Raw genomic sequence first — 17,992 nt, forward strand, 5'->3', positions numbered from 1 at the left:
TTAACTTGGTTATTAAACCACGCTGTTATTATTGCGACTGTCTGGCATTGATGATAAGATGATAATGAATGTTTAGCAGTTGGCAGAATGAGAACTGGTAAGGGAAACTGAAATACCTGGTGAAAACCGTTCCCATTTCCACCTTCCCACCATAAATCCTGCATGCCCTGACCTGGCATTGAACTCAGGCCACCAGAGTGGGAAGCCATCATGTAACTGCCTGTTGACTCATTGAGTAGTGATCTCTATATGTAATTTCTGGATACTAAGAGAATTTATGTTTTTATTTTAACCTTGGTAGCAAAAAAAGCCATTGAAAAGCTTTATTAATTTTAAAATTATTAACACATGTATACACTCCCATAACTTGAGTAACAATAATTGCAGGTATATTCACTTGTCTCGATCACAATCCTTGGATCCAGTGAGTGCACGGTGCACTGCCAGCATCAAGCAGCTCATTTATTATGTGGAGAACCAACTGCGTCAACTGAATGAACAACTTGACAGCCAGTGGATCGATTTTCAGGATTCTTGCAGGCCAAGTGTTAGGTGAGTTTTGTTACAAATTGATATTGAATATTTTATGTAACAGGCATAGCCACTGATGCATAATTCTGCCAAATTGGAGTAACTTCAAGAACGTACTGATGTACATGGTGCGTTCCATATATAATGCCTCCTATTTTTTTGTGTTAATATGTAGCGTTTGAGCTGGATGTTGGTGGTGTTGTAGTAAAGGTTGAACCTTCCCGCCAATGTACTGTTAATTTGGTTGTCATGCGACAGATAGCGACAGCAGAGCGGTCTACCAAAATGGCGTCTGACATAGAAGTGCGTATGAAAGAGAAATGTGTTATTGAATTTCTCACTGCCGAACAAATTGTACCCATTGACATCCATCGACACTTGCTAAAGGTGTACGGAGACAATACAGTGGATGTCAGCAGTGATTCGGTGGGTAGTGCGTTTCAACTTTGGCGAAAGTGAAGTGCACGACAAGCCACGCCATGGGCGTCCCTGCTCAGCTGCCACTCCTCACAATGAACAGTGCCTCATCTGAACAGATCAGCAGATGACAACCAGGGACTGTCAATTCTGAACGCTACAAAACGACGCTCACTAAGCTGAAAGCCTGTATTTCCCGAGTCAGGCCAGAGAAGCAGACAACCTTTCGCTTGCAACACGATAACGCTAGACCCCATACCAGTTTGGCGACCACCGTGCACATTGCAAAGTTTGGCTGGACTGTCCTACCACATCCACCTTATAGCCCCGATTTAGCACCTTCAGACTTCCATCTCTTTGGGCCTATGAAAGACGGACTACGTGTGTAACATTTTCCAGACAACGATGCTGTCATTGCAGCTGTAAGAAAGTGGCTAGCCTCTGCTGGTGCAGACTTTTACGGACACGCCATACAGGCTCTTGTTCATCGATGGCAAAAGTGCATAACGAATGGTGGTGACTATGTGGAAAAATAGCTGTAAGTAGCTGAAATCTTGCTCTATTTAACTGCGTTATTATGATTTCTGTATCTGTTGTAGTTTTCTTTAAAAAAAATAGGAGGCATTATATATGGAACACCCTTAGTACTTAGCTTGAATGATAAATTATCACTTGCTTCTGAGACAGTCAAAATGTGTAAAGTTGTGTCTTGGTTGTTAGTTCTTTTGTCGCAGCACATTGCTAAATTTCAGGCTGTGGACTGAACAGAAAACACTCCCCCACAGTTCCCCAGCTGTTGCGTACATGCCTGGCTGTCATTGGATTGGTGCTTGATGTTACCTAGCAATGGACATCTCTGCCACTTTTCTGATTCCAAGATTCCGACTTTTTGGGTTCATGTCACAATATAAAAGGTTGGGCAGACAGAACCTAGCATTGAGTGTTGTGAGGGCTCTATACATGGAAAATGGATATAGAAAGGCTGTTGCGAAATAAAGAAAATTAAGGCCTAAAACTCTGAGAACATATCAGAATGCACTCCTAACATCATGAGGTGTCTGTTTCAGATGAACCAGTCTGCAGTTGTCTTTACATTTAGGGCTGTATAACACATCTCGTACGGCTTAGTGTAAATATCAGCTCTGCTTTCAGATGGCACCACTGATGAACATTGTACTCCATGATTTTTGGTTTAAATGTTTGCAAACTTAACTCCCAGCTCCCATGGGGACCTTGCCCCATGTGACTATCACTGTATTGAACCAATGAACTTAGCATTACATGGGTGTTGATTTCAAGACATGAAAGAGATGGCATCAAGAAGCTGATGGACCAATTAACAAGTGTTTGTAGAAGCAGGGGAGTTGCATCAAAAGATGATGCTACCCATTTTCCTGTTTGCCTTCTGTAGATATACTAAAAATAAATGACCTATAATTTTCAATTAACCATGTATTACAAGAATATTTATTATTGATTGAGGGCTTTATCATTACCAGAAATGGAAAATAAACTTTTATGTAGTTTTCTAAAAAAAATTGAAGTCTTTGTAACGTGATTGCTTATTACAACTATCCTATTGTGTAACTGTTTCTACCTGCCTTGATGTTTGCAGTATAACCACCTGTGTTTTTTTTCCAGGAGTAAGATGTATATTCCCTCATTGGAATCGCTGTACCAAGCCATGGTAATGCAGAATAACATCCTCAACAAACAACGAGCTATCATGGCTGACATTGCTCACAGAGCTCAAGAACAAGGGAGGAGCACACAGATTCCTCTTATTTCTAGTGCAGTTCTTGCCCGAGTTCGTGACAAGGAGGATACACAGCTGAGCAAGGGGTATGTTTTATATTGTAATGCTTCACAGTACCTCATAATGCAGTCAGGATAGTGACTGGCTGTGGGTTGGACGACCAAGGGGTCGGAGTTCAAATCCTGGTAGGGTCAAGGATTTTCTCCATCTCCTCCAGAATGGCTCTGGGGCCCACCCAGCCTCCTGGGTACAGGGGGCTCTTTCCTCAGGGATAAAGCAGTTGGGGAATGAAGCTGACCACGTACCTCCAGCTAGTGTCGAGGTCAAGGAAACATGGGTCTATACATTGACTCCCCCATATGTCTTCATGGTGTAGTGCTTAGTTAAGCAGAGGGACAACTTTACCTTTACTTCATTATGTTATGAATGATGAAGGCATAAATAACAGATTGCTGCTTTTTTTTTTTTTTAAACTTCATTAGCCTGTGGAGGGCTTCAGATTTTAAGTAAAGACTTTTCAGATTAGGTGACGGCAGCAGGAGCCGCTGAAGTCCATGAAACACATCTAGCCCACATGTTTTATGGTGATAAAAACAATAGGCATTTGAATATGTTTTTTCCTATTTTTAGGGAAACTGAACTATCCCGGTTGGCCGAAAATCTGGTGAAGATGAAATTGGGACCATCCAATGTGCAAACGATCTATGGAATGGGATTGAACTACCATCGCCTATCTCGAAAGAAGGAGTTGCTTTTGAGGGAAATGTTGTCTCAGAGAACTGCGACACGAGTACGCCTTGCCAAACCATCTCGCACAACAGTGGGTGGAATCTCTGTGGGCAAACCTATAGTCAGCAAAGTTTATACTTCAGCCGTTACACCATCTGTGACATCACCTGTGACACCAGTTTCAGTTGCAGTATCCTCCAAGGACACGTCACGGCTTTCTGCTGGTGTGGCTGTTACTGAGCTGAAACAGTCTTCTCCTACGGTTAATGTTACGAAACCTGGATCTTCTCACTCTCCCCTGTTTTTATTTGGGGCAACTAGATCTGGAGAATTGGATACCGTCAGTAAAAGTTTTCCCACTAGAGCTTTCTCATCAGTAGGTGCAAAATCTGGTCCTGCAAGCAAAGAAATCCCACCTGGCACAAGTATGGCAGCATCCAGTGGAATATTTGCACCCACAGTTGAGTCCAGTAAAGCAAAACCTAACGTACTTGATAGTAGTCTGTCCAGATCAAGGAATCATATAAGTGATATGGCAAGTAAAAGTAATGCAGTTGGGGATCTATCATTTTCTAGCACACTTCACAATGGGAAACCTGTTGCATCTGGCAGTTTTTCTTTTGCAGTGGGGCTTAGTAAAGCTCCTTCGGTTGGTAAACTTACTGATTCAAGGAAAAAGTTGGAGGATTATTATGAAGAACTAACACCGCCTGGAACCCCAGAGTATTCACATGGAGGTGTTCCTTCCACAGGAAGTTCTGTTTCTAGTTCACCATTTACATTTAATTTTACTGTTACACCAACCACCACGAAAGCTGGCACTGTTTGTTTAAGTTCTGCTAGTGAAATAGGCAGTTCCTTACAGAAGAGTCCACTTGTGTCCCTAGATAGTATTGTAGCAGGTATAGGAGATGCCAGCAGTGCTTCTGATACTACAGCTAAGGCTAATGTTGATAGGAACTCCATTGCAGCTTCATCTGCCAATAATGCTTCTAGTGGAACAGCGTTTTCATTTGGTCCATTATCTGTTAGCCAGCCCCAGCAAGGGGGAACTAGATTAGGAAAGGCTGATGAACCAAAAGAGCCCTCTGATACTTTTAGGTTTTCCCAAGCAGGTATATCCTTTGACTTTGTGGCTGCTCCTCCATCTTCAGGCACTGGTGGCATTATCTCTCAAGCTTCCCCTTTAAAGACATCAGCCACAACAACAGACGTGAGCTTGAAGACACCCTTTGTAACAGGTTTTGGCACTCAAAACCATGAGGGTAACTCAGCACCTCAAGCAAACATATTTGGTGGTGGTGAGAGCCAGAAACTTTCCTCTTCACCAGTTGCAAGTGGAAGCACTTCAGTTTCAGGCAGTTCAACTAATATCTTAGCTCAGTCTCCAACATCTTTGTTTGGAAACCTCAGTACAGGATCACCCGTCAAGCAGCCAGCATCAGCTTCATCTGAGACAACACCAGTATTAAGTAAAGGAAGTACAGATTCTACCTCAGCACTTGTCACCCCTTCTAAAGAGGCTGAACCACAGAAACCTGAATCTTCACCAAAAGACCAATCTTCTGTAATGTTTACTGCTGCAGATGAGAATCACTTCTCTCAGAGCACATCCCTGTTTGGGAGCTTGTCTATTGGATCAGGAGCACCTTCAAAACCAGCTTCATCCGAAAGTTTATTTGGAGGTGGATCTGCCCCTGTTGCTCTAAATTTAATTTTTGGTAAACAGCCAGCTTCCACTGAAAGCCAGAATGTCAGTGATGTAAAGAATGCACCTGAAGCTACTGAAGATGCTGACTCATCAAAAGAACATTTACAAAAATCTGAGTCTCCTTCAAAAAATACTGAGGGCTCTGCATCCAAACCAGTTACTACTACACCTGGTTTTAATCAGACTCCTGCTCCTCCCGATGACAGCTCTCAGTCTTCACAGGTGACCGAGGCCCAGGTGGTGCCAAGCACCTCATCAGTATTTGCTGGTGCAAAGACTGAAAATACAACAGCTTTCAGCTTTTCTCAGTTAGATTCCAGCCTAAGTGGACCTCAGACATCAGCAGTTTTTGGTCAGACACTACCCACAGCACAATCTCTAACAGGATCCATATTTGGTGCTTTAGAGACACCACAGCTAACGGTGGCACCTGTGACATCAGCTATCATCACTTCCCCAACAACACAGACCACTTCTTCTGCAAGCACAACATTCAGCTTTGCCCTTCCAACTTCAGTATTTGGTCAGAAAAGTACAAATATATTTGGACAGTCAGTCAGCTCGGCTGCCCCAGCCACATCAAGTGGCTCTTTGTTTGGTCAATCTATTTGTAGCCCAACAGCATTTGGACAGAGTGAAGGAAGTATTTTTGGACAACCTCCAGCTACAACAGCTGGCAGGACAAACATATTTGGACAAACAAGTGCAACCACAACCACTCCATCAGTATTTGGCCAAGGAAACACAAATACTACACAGTCCATATTTGGTCAGGCCTCATCAACATCTCTTTTTGGCCAAGCACCTTCAGGTTCTTCATTATTTGGTGGAGGATTTGACAGGAAACCTGCATTTGGACAGTCAGGGGGATCAATCTTTGGACAGAGTGGCAGGTGAGACAGATCTGTCATCTACATTTACATAATGAAATAAATAATTTATGGTCAGAGGCATGCTTATTTGCTTTAAGACATATTAGTGGCATTTTGTCCTGTCTGTTGTTGATTAGATAATTCTTATTGTAATTATTTTACCTGGTGAGTAATTTTCTTAATGATATTTACTAAACAGGTTGGTTTAACAGTAATGCTGCAGACATGGATTTGGGATGTACTCAGTTTGAATCTTGGTTGGGATGCCAATTATCCTGCCTGAGGGTTTTTGTGGTTTTCCTTAGTTCTTCCAGGTGGTTGCTGGAGTAGTACATCTTGCTTTTTTCCAGTTCACCATCTGTCTGCAATCATACCACCCAGTGATGTATAGTCTTGATACTGAAAAGCTTCTTTAAATAACCCACAAAATATAATTATCTCTGCTAACAAATGCTGATGTCTGATGGAATATCATGAAATTGATGTTCTTTGCATAGACTCCCAGTGGATCGTGGAAACATATTAATCACAAATGAAACTAGTTTCTGCAGTTACTGATGTCTTACCATAACATTAGGTTAGTCAAGTTAGAAACCTGCTTCAGTGGGGTTGTATTGGATTGGACATTATATAAGTTACATTTCACATAGCTGGATTTGAACTGGGCAGTTCCTGAAAATTACTATCCTCTAGGATGTGACACCATGTAGTCTGATAAATCATTGTCAGTGTTTTGGGGAGTGCTGGTAACAGTATACTGAACTACACAGCATCACAGCACTGTAGTCTGGTAGACCATTACATTCATATCTCTAAAACATTGTGTATGATTTATCAGGATACATGGTGTCACATTTTAGAGGTCAGTAATCTTCAGCGTTATTGCTATGAGAACCTCCTATTTTGTGTGTATGTTTCATCAGTGCAAGCTAGATAAATCCTCTGTTACTGACCATAATTTGTTGGTTTAGTAATATATGCATTTCTTGCATGAAGTTAATGCAATGAGGAAGTTGAAGAAAGCAGTCTTCTGGGATTTGGCACCGTGTATATGTGGTGTTAACCGACGTTTCGGAGGAACGTATCGCCTCCATCTTCAGGGTAGAAGAAAAAATATAAGAAATCTGCAAGCGAAGAGACCGTGAGAACCGNATTTTATATTAGGGATGTACACTGAACATTTCCACTCAAGTATAATTTTGGTTCTCTATTAGTTTAGTGTAAACCTAATATTACATGAAGCTCAAACCAAACTAGATTTCTTTTAAAGAAAAACATGCTCATTACACAAAGAATTAATACATGACATAAAATATAGAACTCATCAAAGTCTCCAAATTTTATTTGTAACGTAAGATTTGAGGTTTTCACGGCAGTGACTATGAAGAAAGCAGTCTTCTGGGATGTGGCACCGTGTATATGTGATGTTAACCAACGTTTCGGAGGAACGTATCGCCTCCATCTTCAGGGTAGAAGGAAAAATATAAGAAAGATATATAAGATGGAGGCGATACGTTCCTCCGAAATGTCGGTTAACACCACATATACACGGTGCCACATCCCAGAAGAAATGTTGAATTTTTTAGTGAAATACATAGTTAAGTACAGACTAACGTAACATTAATGTGGAATTAGTATGGATTCTCCATATCATTTGTACTGTAGAATTCACCAAACCAAATTTGCGGCATACATCAGCTTCTTTCCTTCCATTTTCTATTTCACGAATCACTTTAACTTTTCCTTCAGTGCTTAAAACTTTCCTTTTCATTGCCATGTTTTCGCTACTGCACTTCTCTGGGTTTAGGCAGGAACACTATAGGGTAAGTAGACAATGTGAGGTCCTGTTAGACGAGATTCTAGGAAAGGAATGTAGTTAACAACATGTCGCGTCCTCTTGCACTATTCACGCAGTCCCACCCCACACCCTTGTTTTCGCATAAAACCCACGCTCCTCTTGCAGCCCGCGGTTGTATTCTTCCAGGACAGTCACGTCCGCAAGTAGAGAAAGTGAGGGTGGGCGGACACATCGAACTTTCCCACGATATCAGAGAAATTCAGGAATGAAAATGACGTTACATACGAGGTTGAGGCATTTGTGCCTGTCGTACTAAGCAAGGTATAAAAACAGTTGCTTTATGAGGAATTAGTTCGTACCATTGAATATTTGACGCAATAGACAAGGTGTCGCAGAAACCAGTGTTGCTATAACCAAGTTTTACTGTATGTGACATTTCTTTCTGACTGTGCAGTGAATAAATGGATGTCAAAAACAAATCCCGAATAACATCATTGTTCTGCAACACTGCTTTTCCTTCCTAAAAATAAGGCAAGAACAATATTTTGAGCTGCATGTTGCATTAAGGCATTATCTGTATATGAGCTCAGTACTTATTTATCTTACTAACTGTGAAGAATAGGGTCTTCTGGGATGTGATGCCATGTAGTCTGGGAGAAGTTAATGAAAATTTTGGAGAAACTTACTGGGTCATTTTCAGGGTTGAAGAAGGAGACAGCGTGTTTCTATGAAGTGTTGCTGAATGTCTACCAGTTTACGAGGCATCACATCCCAAAAGATGGTACTCCTTGCAGTTACCACTGTTGAGAATGTAGAATTGTGCACTCATACTGATTGTCCTAATTTTTATAGTTCTGGTTTTGGAACAAGTGGAGGTTCAATTTTTGGAGGGGGCACATCTGTGTTTGGAGGCTCATCACCATCATCAGCTGGCAATGTCTTCCAGTCTTCAAGTGAGTTATTGCCATGATGTTTTTTCATTGCTTTATTTGACATCGAGGTGTATCGGAAAGTTCCTGGACTAGGTCAAAAAAGGAATGCTGGCTTAACTTACTCAATTTTGGCTGCCATCTCCTTCAAAATTGTCTCCTTAGTGACACACAGCGATCACATCATTTTTTTTCCATGCTTAAAAAGCGCTGTGGAAGTCATTTTCCTTAATGATGTTGAGTACCGCTCACAGTTCCCTTTGGATGTCAGACACTGTTTCAAAACAGTGCCCCAACAGTTTCATTTTCAATTTTGGAAACAAAGCAGAATCACAGGGGACTTAAGTCCGGCAAGTAGGGAGGATGAGGAACGATAACCATGTTGTTGTTACTCACAGACTCTGGTTTTCAGGGATGTATGGGTGGGTGCGTTATCCTGATAAAGGAGCAATGTGGTTAATGTTCACATTTTCTGTTAAGATCTCCTGGAAAACTCCATAAGTGATCCCAACGGTGTCTGCGAGCTCATGGATTGCTCAGTGATGGTCTTCATTGTTGAGTTCTCAAATTTTATCAGCATTTTCTGTTGTTTTGCTAGTGCTTGGTCGCCCTGAATGTTTGTCATCTTCAACTGACACTTGACCGGCCTTGAAACATGAATGCCATTCAAAAACTTCTGTCCGACTTAAAGAATGTTCTCCAAAAGCTTCACGAAGCATTTTAAGGGTTCTGGTAGGGGACTTACCAAGCTTCACACAAAACTTGATGCAGACATATTACTTGATTTTGCCATCCATTGCAGACAAAATGAAACATGAAGTTGAAAAAGCACTTGTGTAAAACAGTGTGTGTTCATGGTGTGGTGTCACGTGGCAGACTGATGTGATTGGCTTTCAGAAGTGTGAACTTGGCCTCCTGTCTTCTTTCGCCAAGGCACTTACAATAGCAACAGTCTGGGAACTTTCTCATACAGTCTCACACAGATTTTATAGCTATTACACATGCTGATTTTTTTGTTTCAGCTGGTGGAAGTATTTTTGGTGGCAGTTCTCCAAGCAGTGCGAGTAGCACTGGTGGTGCTTTCAGTTCTGGCTTGGGTCAGAGCATCAGTCAGAGTGGCTTTGGTTCACCACCTACTTTCCAGAACAAACCAGGTATGCTCATGTTGTTTTTCACATTTACATGTCCACAAGAGATCTGGCAGTCTTAGGAGTTAGGAGGCACTGGACCTCTGTTCCAAAAATTTTGACTTTGAGTTTAGTCGATTGAAAAACAGATTGTACCATGCACATTTCTTCTTTTCTTACCTCTGGTGAATGTAATCACAGTCCTTATCATTGTTCAGATCACATTAATCTGTAACTCCTCTCCAACAGCAATCCTCCTCCTCATTTTACCAATGACATTAACAGAACCCACCTCAGAAATGGATTTCTTCACCATTGTCATGAGGCATGGGCCAGACAGATTGAGCAGACCATGATGGGAGTATAAACCACAGTGACCACAACAACATAATAATGAAGACAGAAAATCCAAATTTGTCTATGGTAAAATGTAGGATTAAGGGTGGGCTCCACTTTTCATACTCACAATCTAGCTATGACAATCAGTATTGAAAAAATACAAAGTTTGTGTTCAAAGAAGCTCTTTTAAGTGAGAATTTCTCATGAAAATGACACGGTAAATGTTCTGTGGCTGCCTTCAAGTTTTAAATTACATTTCAACGTGGATGTTTCGAAACCCTGTGAGAGCTTATAAGGAACTTCACTGCTTGGTTATGTAAAAAGCATGTCTTCTCAGTTCTTACAGAAGATAAAGAATCTTGAAATTGGAAGATGACTTGGTAACTCCATAAATTTAATTATCCATGAAAATACATAGTGGTCGATCATGTTGGATAATCATTCCGGGCACATTTGAGAAATGGTGAATATGCTAACTTTGTGTTTAACTGAATGTTTTACATTTATGTTTGAATGAATTTGGTTCTTTTGGTGCCAGTTAAGTGCTTTCAATACATAACTGGTTTTCAACAACAAAACAATTTTTATAACATATGGAACCTGCGCAGGTGGGTTTGGAGGCTCTCCAGTTTTTGATCGAGGTGCATCAGGATTTGGATCTTCACCTACCTTTGGTGGTGCTCCTATTTTTGGTGGTTCACCAACCTTTGGTAGCCCTGGGAAAATATTTGGATCCACTTCTCCAACAGCTTCTAGTGAGTTGGTTGCAATAGAATATACATTTTAGAAATACCATGACGTACTGTCTTACCGAGATATGAAGGTGGATGGTGGTGATAAAGTGGGAAAAGTTACCATCCTCCTTAAGCACTTAATCAGACAATATGAGATATGCACTTGGACCTATATTCAGTCTCCTATTTTATTCATTCACTATTTCTGTTGTCTTTCGTGTTTTCTATCTTTTTAAATTCACTTATACAACTTTAATTAATATAGAGGTTTCCATTATATTTATTCTGGCAGGACATTCAGTAGGACTCCTTACCAAACAGAGTATTACCGTGTTGTTCATTTCTCTCTGGTCTGGGCAGCTTATTGCCTATACAAGCCCTAAAATTCTCTAGCATTTCTTTTGTTTTCTTATTGTTCATCTCAGGATTATGCTTCTGTGCTATGGCCACCTGGCTTCACCCAATTCGAATTGCATGTTTATATCAGCAATGTTATCAAAACTAAATACAGTTAAACCTTGTTACAACAGGCCCAGATATAATTGACAAATTCTGGCTGTGTACAAGTGTGAAGTTTTAAAGATGTAGAGGCACTCAGAAAGTTTTATACCGAGAAAACTATTTCAGATAAGAATCCCAGTATAAAAACTTCTGTGTTATCACATTGTATTCATGTTTATTATGTGTATTGGCTGTGTCCTGTGGTGTACTTGCATGAATACCCCTTCACTTGTTGTAGCATAGATTGGCAGTAATGGTCACAATGCCCCTCCCCTCTTAGACAATTATAACAAGGGTTTACTGTAGTTTCAGCAGTTGAAATATGTTGTTAAATAAACATTCAGACCTGATTGATTGGATTAACTCATATCTTAATTTTAATGTTACAGTATTTTCAAATCCAATTTCTGTTTGGTATTTTTAGTGTAAACTTTAACAAGCTTGTTTCTTCTTCCTGATTTCATGTTAACCCCTTTTTTCAGTTGGTTTTGGATCAACAGGACAGCAGTCATCAACATTTGAAAGTCTTGCCTCTCAAAGCACGATGACATTTGGTAACCTTGCACAAAATCAGAGTCCAGGATTTGGTTCATCATCGCAGTCTATTTTTGGAGGAAATCAGACTCAACAGCAAGCCAGTGTACCGGCATTCTCTACAGGAAGTAGTTCTTTTGGGTAAGACTTTTGTGTCTCCTTCATGCATATGATGTACCTTATGATTAAAATCCATATGTGACTGAGTGTTAATGTCTCATTTTCTTATTACACAAGTAAGTATGTGCAATTATTTCTTTCCAGAATGGGGCAAATGGGGCTCGGATTGTTTTAAAATTTGCAGTAGAGTGTTGCATAGTTTTGAAATTTCTCTAGAAATATGACTGGAATATATATTCCAGGTTGTAATTGTAGGTGTTACAAGTTAGAGCTGGAATAGTGCAGTTGATATAGCAACTGACTATGGGCTGGATGACCAAGGGGTTGGAGTTTGAGTGCTGGTGGGGGCAAATAGTTTCACTTCTCCATGTCATCCAGACCAGCTCCGGGGTTCACCCAGGCTCCTATCCAATGGGTACTGAGGTCTCTTTCCTCCGAGGTAAAGAAGTTGGGGCGTGAAGCTGGCCACTGACCTCCACCTAGTGTCGAGGTCAGGAAAACGTGGGTCTGTACAGCTACTCCACCATACGTCTTCTTGCCATAGTGCTGATTAGTTAAGCAAGGGTGTTACAAGTTAAAAAGATATTGCTGTATGTAGAATTGTTGTCTGTCCATCTGTCTATGATCTAGTATCAGTGCCTGAACTAAAAGCTAGACAGTTATTTTTCTTTTAATTTAGTTATAGAGACTTTCATATGAAGTTGTTTGGCAGTTCCAGTTTGCATCCATATTGATTCCATTGTCTACTTTAACTAAGGCTGAAAGTAAATGGTAAAGTCCGTGTGCTTAATTAATTAAACACTACGCCATGAAGATGTATGGGGGGAGTGGATGTATAGATCCATGTTGTGTTGATCTCAGCACTATTTGGAGGTGAGTGGTCAGCTTTACATCCAGTTCCCATTGGATAGCAGGCTGGATGGACCCCAGAGCCAGTCTGGATGATGTGGAGAAGAAAAAATTCTTGACCCTACTGGGACTTGAACTCCACCCCCTTGGTTGTCCAGCTCATAGCCAGTTGCTATACCGACCGCACTAAATTTAATAAATAGTAAAGAATGCCGCTTGGTATTTTGTGTGCTACATCATGGAGTACATCATTTATATATAGTCTTGTCTTGAAACATCTCACTTGGTTCTTTGTTTCAGTGGCAGTTCCTTCTCAAGCTGGAGGTGAAATGAAATTAAAATACTGAAAATGATGAAAATTTCAAACTTTGCACTTTGGTGAAACAAGTTCAGTATGGGAAAGAATAAATAATTGGATTTTTATCTTAAGAAGTAGTACCATTACATTTATTAATGTTCAAGATATATTTTGTATGATGTAAGTGCTGTATTGTAACATCCTTTTCCAAAATAAATTACAAAGTATTTATTCTCTGTTGTTCGGTGAAGTGAACTGTTTGATTGTACAACACAAAAGGATGTTTCCAATTGAAATGTGGGAAACCTTCCTGTCTGAAATGTCTGGCATTTTGTTAGTGTGCATCTTTACTGTATGTAATGAATTATCTTCTTTCTTGCCATACATGGTATAAATAGTCTCCTTCTTCCTCCTCCTCCTACAAGGATGTAGGCCATTGGTCTGTTTCCAACTTCAAGAGAATATACTATAAATAGTCACATATATATAAGATCATTTAGTGTAGCAGTTTCCATTTCTGTCCGGGTTTCTGTTTTCCACCTACAGGCTGTGTCTGCTACAGACTCTTGCTTTGAAACTGTGCTGTCTAATGGCATTATTTTCCTGAATGCTCGGACATAATGAAGATATGACAAAACGTTCAAGTGTCTTACTTTATATCTGTACAGTTGCAGAAAATGTTGAAGTTAATGCATTTAATTCTTGATGTACTGTAATGCCATTTTTGATCTGTTCTGAACTCTTGTTCATAAACACGATGTGAAACTTATTAAAAAAAAAGGGTAAAGCTATTTCTGTAGGAGGCTGTAGAGGCCCATAGGGTTGGTTCCCACATTTTCTAGACAGCTCACAGATGGATGTGAAGTCAGCCTTATATGCTGGCCACCCTTTACCCCCTCTGGAACTTATTTCTGTTAGAGGCTGAGTGAAACCCAGGGCCATAGTGCATCTGGAATAATTAGGATAACTGAAAAATCCAGTGACCTCATCAGGGATCGAACTTATGACCTTCTGGCTTGTAGCACAGTGCCTCAACCAGTTACACTACTGTGTGTCCCCCAGTGCAAAACTTCTAGTGGATGAAATCCAATAATAGGTCTGATGCTTCTCTATACCAAACCTCATTTCCCCACAATCAGTAATTTAGGAATAACAGCAAACCTTCCATGATAGAAAAGTTAGCAGTGTAAGAATATTTTAAATATACCGACAGTTTTCAATGAAACTTTGTCCTTTCATGTAGTAGTACTTCCTTCTTTATTTCTTGACTCTGAAGTCCTGTAGTGACCTTGGCCTCTGTTATGACATACACATTCTTCTCTGTTATGTGATTTTTCACCATATCTTCATTTTCAGTTTTCATAAATGATACACTGCATGTTTGAACCTTCCCACTTTCCTTTCTCCTTCTGGCTTACAATCACATAGCCTTTCAACAACCCTTGTTTGCTAATTCTAGTTCTGTCTTACAGCTACTCTCCTAAATAAACTGCTTTCAAAGATGGCAAGATTGTCCATATAGCTTTTCCTTACCTGTTCCCAAAATTATCTGTCTGGCATTTATGATTAGGTTTCATAACATTTTTATTTTATATTTCTCACACACAATCTATAACCTGGAATATCAGAGCTACCTTTTGTCTGGGTGTTACTCTTTAACCAATATAGTTTTGATAGTCCTGTCAGATGCATACACATTCGCTAGAATAAGTCATACTACACACCTTCTCACCATGTTAAAGTAGTAGCCCATGAGGTACATCTTTTTAAGGCAAATGGTTATATATGCGAAGACAGAGTTGTCCTTGTGGTTAATTAATTAAGCACCATAACATGAAGACATATGGGAAGTAGGGGTATAGTTCCACCATTCTTGACTTCAACTGTAGATGGAGGTAAGTGATGAGCTGCATACGCAGATTGCGTTACCCCTAGAGAAAAATTGTCCCCAGTACCCAGTAACTAGATTCCTAATTATTAAGGTGTATAAAAGAGGTTGAATGGTAAGTTGAGCATGGCAGTTGCCAAAGCGCGGTCAAACGGTCATTATTTATTTATTGCAACGGATATAGCTGCTGTCAAAAGTTTCTGGCACTTTTCAGAGCTAAATATAAAATCACACATCTGTACATGTAAAACTAATAAAACATTCCCACAAAGATATATAAACAAAGTCTATTTCAAAACTCTGAATACAGTTAGATTGATTTTAACAGTCTTAAGCCTGTAGCTTTAAGAATGCAATAAATATTGTTGTTTTTTAAACGTTGCACTTTGCATATTGAAAAAGCATTTAAAAACCCACGCCAGAAGCTACCACAGTTAATACGCCATTGATTTTAACTCCATCTACTAAAGATTAACTTCAATGTACATAATCTTTGGTTATGAAATAAACCCGAGGCGCAGCAGAATAATAGCAAACAATAGTCCTATTGCGACAGCTTTAATTTTGATAGATCGACGGTGTCACGGATCAGTCGGTATATCGAATATTCCTTGTCGCCGATTAATGGACAAGGTTGAATAATGGTTAAGACAGAAGCAGGAAAGATTTGAAATACGTATTTTCTAAGTTAAATTCATCTGTATGCACAATGAATGGCGAAGTAGAATTTCACATTCGACAAAATTATCAGTGGGCAAAACTGCCAGTAAATGTCAAACAGGTAAGTAACATTTAATGAACAGTTCAACTTTTCCTTATCGTGTTTTCACGTCAAGATATGTAATATGTCATTAATGATAAAATATTTTGATGTTATATTATATCACATAGAAAAATGTATGAGATTAGATGTTTCCACTGTGGTGAATATGAAGGAAGCGGCTGTCCTGATATTAGGATGTGTAGTTTGGGGTGTTTGGACGGAGTTTTAGTATAATAGTGTGTTGGCGAATGTATAGATATGTACTAACGGTTAATAATAATAAAAAAAAAAGTGTTCGATGTGGACATGTCTTAAATTTGACACTTAAGAGAATGAAGAGATAAAAGGTTAAGATTTCAGTGGACGGAAGCACACCATGAAGATTAGGAAGGGCAAGTGGAGATAAGGCTGTAATGGAACAAATGCATTTTGCATAAATTAACGTCTTTCCAGCCTTATATACTTTGTTTTTATTTTATTGAAGTTGGGTTAGTTTTACCAGGCACGCACTTTTTCCCATGTCTGTTTTTGTTATGTGCAGTTGAAGGCATAATTTGTCAGGTATGTCTGTGTATAACATCCAGGTATTATTGTGCCCTCATTTGCTAATGAAATTATGAACAGGACATGCTTAAACCAAATTTATGTTGAAACTTGGCAGCACATTCATGTCCTTATATAAGTTTGCAAGTGATAGCTTTTCAGATGGATTTTGTGCCCAATGACTGCCCAAATTTAGTTGGAAGTGTTGTAATTTGCCTCAGCATTGTTTGGCTTATGTTCTCATTCATTCAGTGCCTCATTGGTAACTGTTAATGCGTTTGTTGTGTGGATTCATTCACCCATAAATCTAAATACATTGATACAGGACTCGTCATATACATACACACACATCTTCCACTTTCCATAAACATCCATGCAGGCAACAGACCTAGGATGTTGAAATAGTCTCCAAACACATACACAAAGTCACACAAGCCACACAACGAAGATCACCCACATTAACTGTCTAACACATACAACAATATGAGGCAAAAAGATAATATCCTGATTAACAGACACAAGTAACCACAATACAACCCCTCACATCTCCCATACCAACTATATTAAAATGTGGCGTTAAAACATTCAAATTTATGTACATTTGTAATTAAAATACTCATTTAATGCATAAAAAGAGTTAGCATGTAAAAAGCTTTTTAGGGAACGTTCAAAGGATTTCTGGTTATTAGATAATCGTTTCAGCTCTTTAGGCAGATCATTGTAGATTTTTATACCTGAATAATATGCACCCTTTTGAACTCTAGTAAGAGAAGTACTCGGTGGAAATAGGTTAACATTCTGTCTGGTACCAATATTATGAACCTCTATGTTTCTGTCCATGGTTTATGCTAACCGTCTTACAGTGTATTCACTTTTTCACCTTATTCTTCACTTCCACATTACATGTTTCAGCACTAATGTGCCATCCTCAGGTGTCTTTATGCACGTTAAACTATTGTACTGCATGCCATGATGTCTTCATTCTAAAATGATTAAAATCTGTATTCATCATATATGTCGATGAATTCTAAATAATAAAACTTTTCAGGATTCATCCTACGTCACACTCAAACACGCGAATTACACCAATCCTCTTTTATGTGAGCATTCTTCCTGTGTTTCTTGTAAACAAATGTATGTTATTTATAGTGTGTTGCAGTAAGGAATATATGTATTGAGAACACAAAGGCAGAATTTTCATTTCCTTGAAAGAGTCTCTACATGAATCTCTTTTCTTTAATCCCATCATAATCCTTATAACTTTCTTTTGGATTATAAAATGTTTTGTCATGTATGAAGAATTGCCCCAGAAGATAATTCCATATGTCATCACAGAATGTATATAAGCAAAATAAATCATTCTTAAGCTACTTAATGATATCATAGGCGTAACTGTTCTCATAATAAAGCAAGAAGAACTCAATATAGTAACAAGGTAATCAATATGATTCTTCCAACACAGCCTATTATCAATATTTAGGCCTAAAATTTGATACACTCTAAGTTAGTCGGTAAATTTTGATCAATATTATTATGCATATTATGATCCTCAT

The 17,992-nt window shown here is 39.2% G+C and overlaps 2 protein-coding genes across 6 annotated transcripts in view; both read left to right on the forward strand.

Moving 5' to 3' along the window:
• LOC111865191 (nuclear pore complex protein Nup214) overlaps nucleotides 1-13,495 on the forward strand; it is a 36,978-nt gene extending 23,483 nt beyond the window's left edge. For all 4 annotated transcript variants that reach the window (XM_023853020.2, XM_023853022.2, XM_023853019.2 and 1 more), the window contains 8 exons: nucleotides 388-552; nucleotides 2,590-2,790; nucleotides 3,335-6,037; nucleotides 8,667-8,767; nucleotides 9,766-9,897; nucleotides 10,818-10,964; nucleotides 11,927-12,119; nucleotides 13,248-13,495. In XM_023853020.2, coding sequence (XP_023708788.1) covers nucleotides 388-552; nucleotides 2,590-2,790; nucleotides 3,335-6,037; nucleotides 8,667-8,767; nucleotides 9,766-9,897; nucleotides 10,818-10,964; nucleotides 11,927-12,119; nucleotides 13,248-13,275 — 3,670 coding nt within the window. In that variant the 3' untranslated portion in view covers nucleotides 13,276-13,495. The remainder of the gene's footprint in view (nucleotides 1-387; nucleotides 553-2,589; nucleotides 2,791-3,334; nucleotides 6,038-8,666; nucleotides 8,768-9,765; nucleotides 9,898-10,817; nucleotides 10,965-11,926; nucleotides 12,120-13,247) is intronic.
• Nucleotides 13,496-15,726: 2,231 nt separating this feature from the next.
• The window catches only part of LOC111865209 (protein FAM91A1), a 25,560-nt gene continuing 23,294 nt past the window's right edge, over nucleotides 15,727-17,992 (forward strand). For both annotated transcript variants that reach the window (XM_023853063.2, XM_023853064.2), the window contains exon 1: nucleotides 15,727-15,914. In XM_023853063.2, coding sequence (XP_023708831.1) covers nucleotides 15,843-15,914 — 72 coding nt within the window. In that variant the 5' untranslated portion in view covers nucleotides 15,727-15,842. The remainder of the gene's footprint in view (nucleotides 15,915-17,992) is intronic.

This window comes from Cryptotermes secundus, unplaced genomic scaffold (genome assembly GCF_002891405.2).
Source record: "Cryptotermes secundus unplaced genomic scaffold, Csec_1.0 scaffold238, whole genome shotgun sequence".
Classification (NCBI taxonomy): domain Eukaryota; kingdom Metazoa; phylum Arthropoda; class Insecta; order Blattodea; family Kalotermitidae; genus Cryptotermes; species Cryptotermes secundus.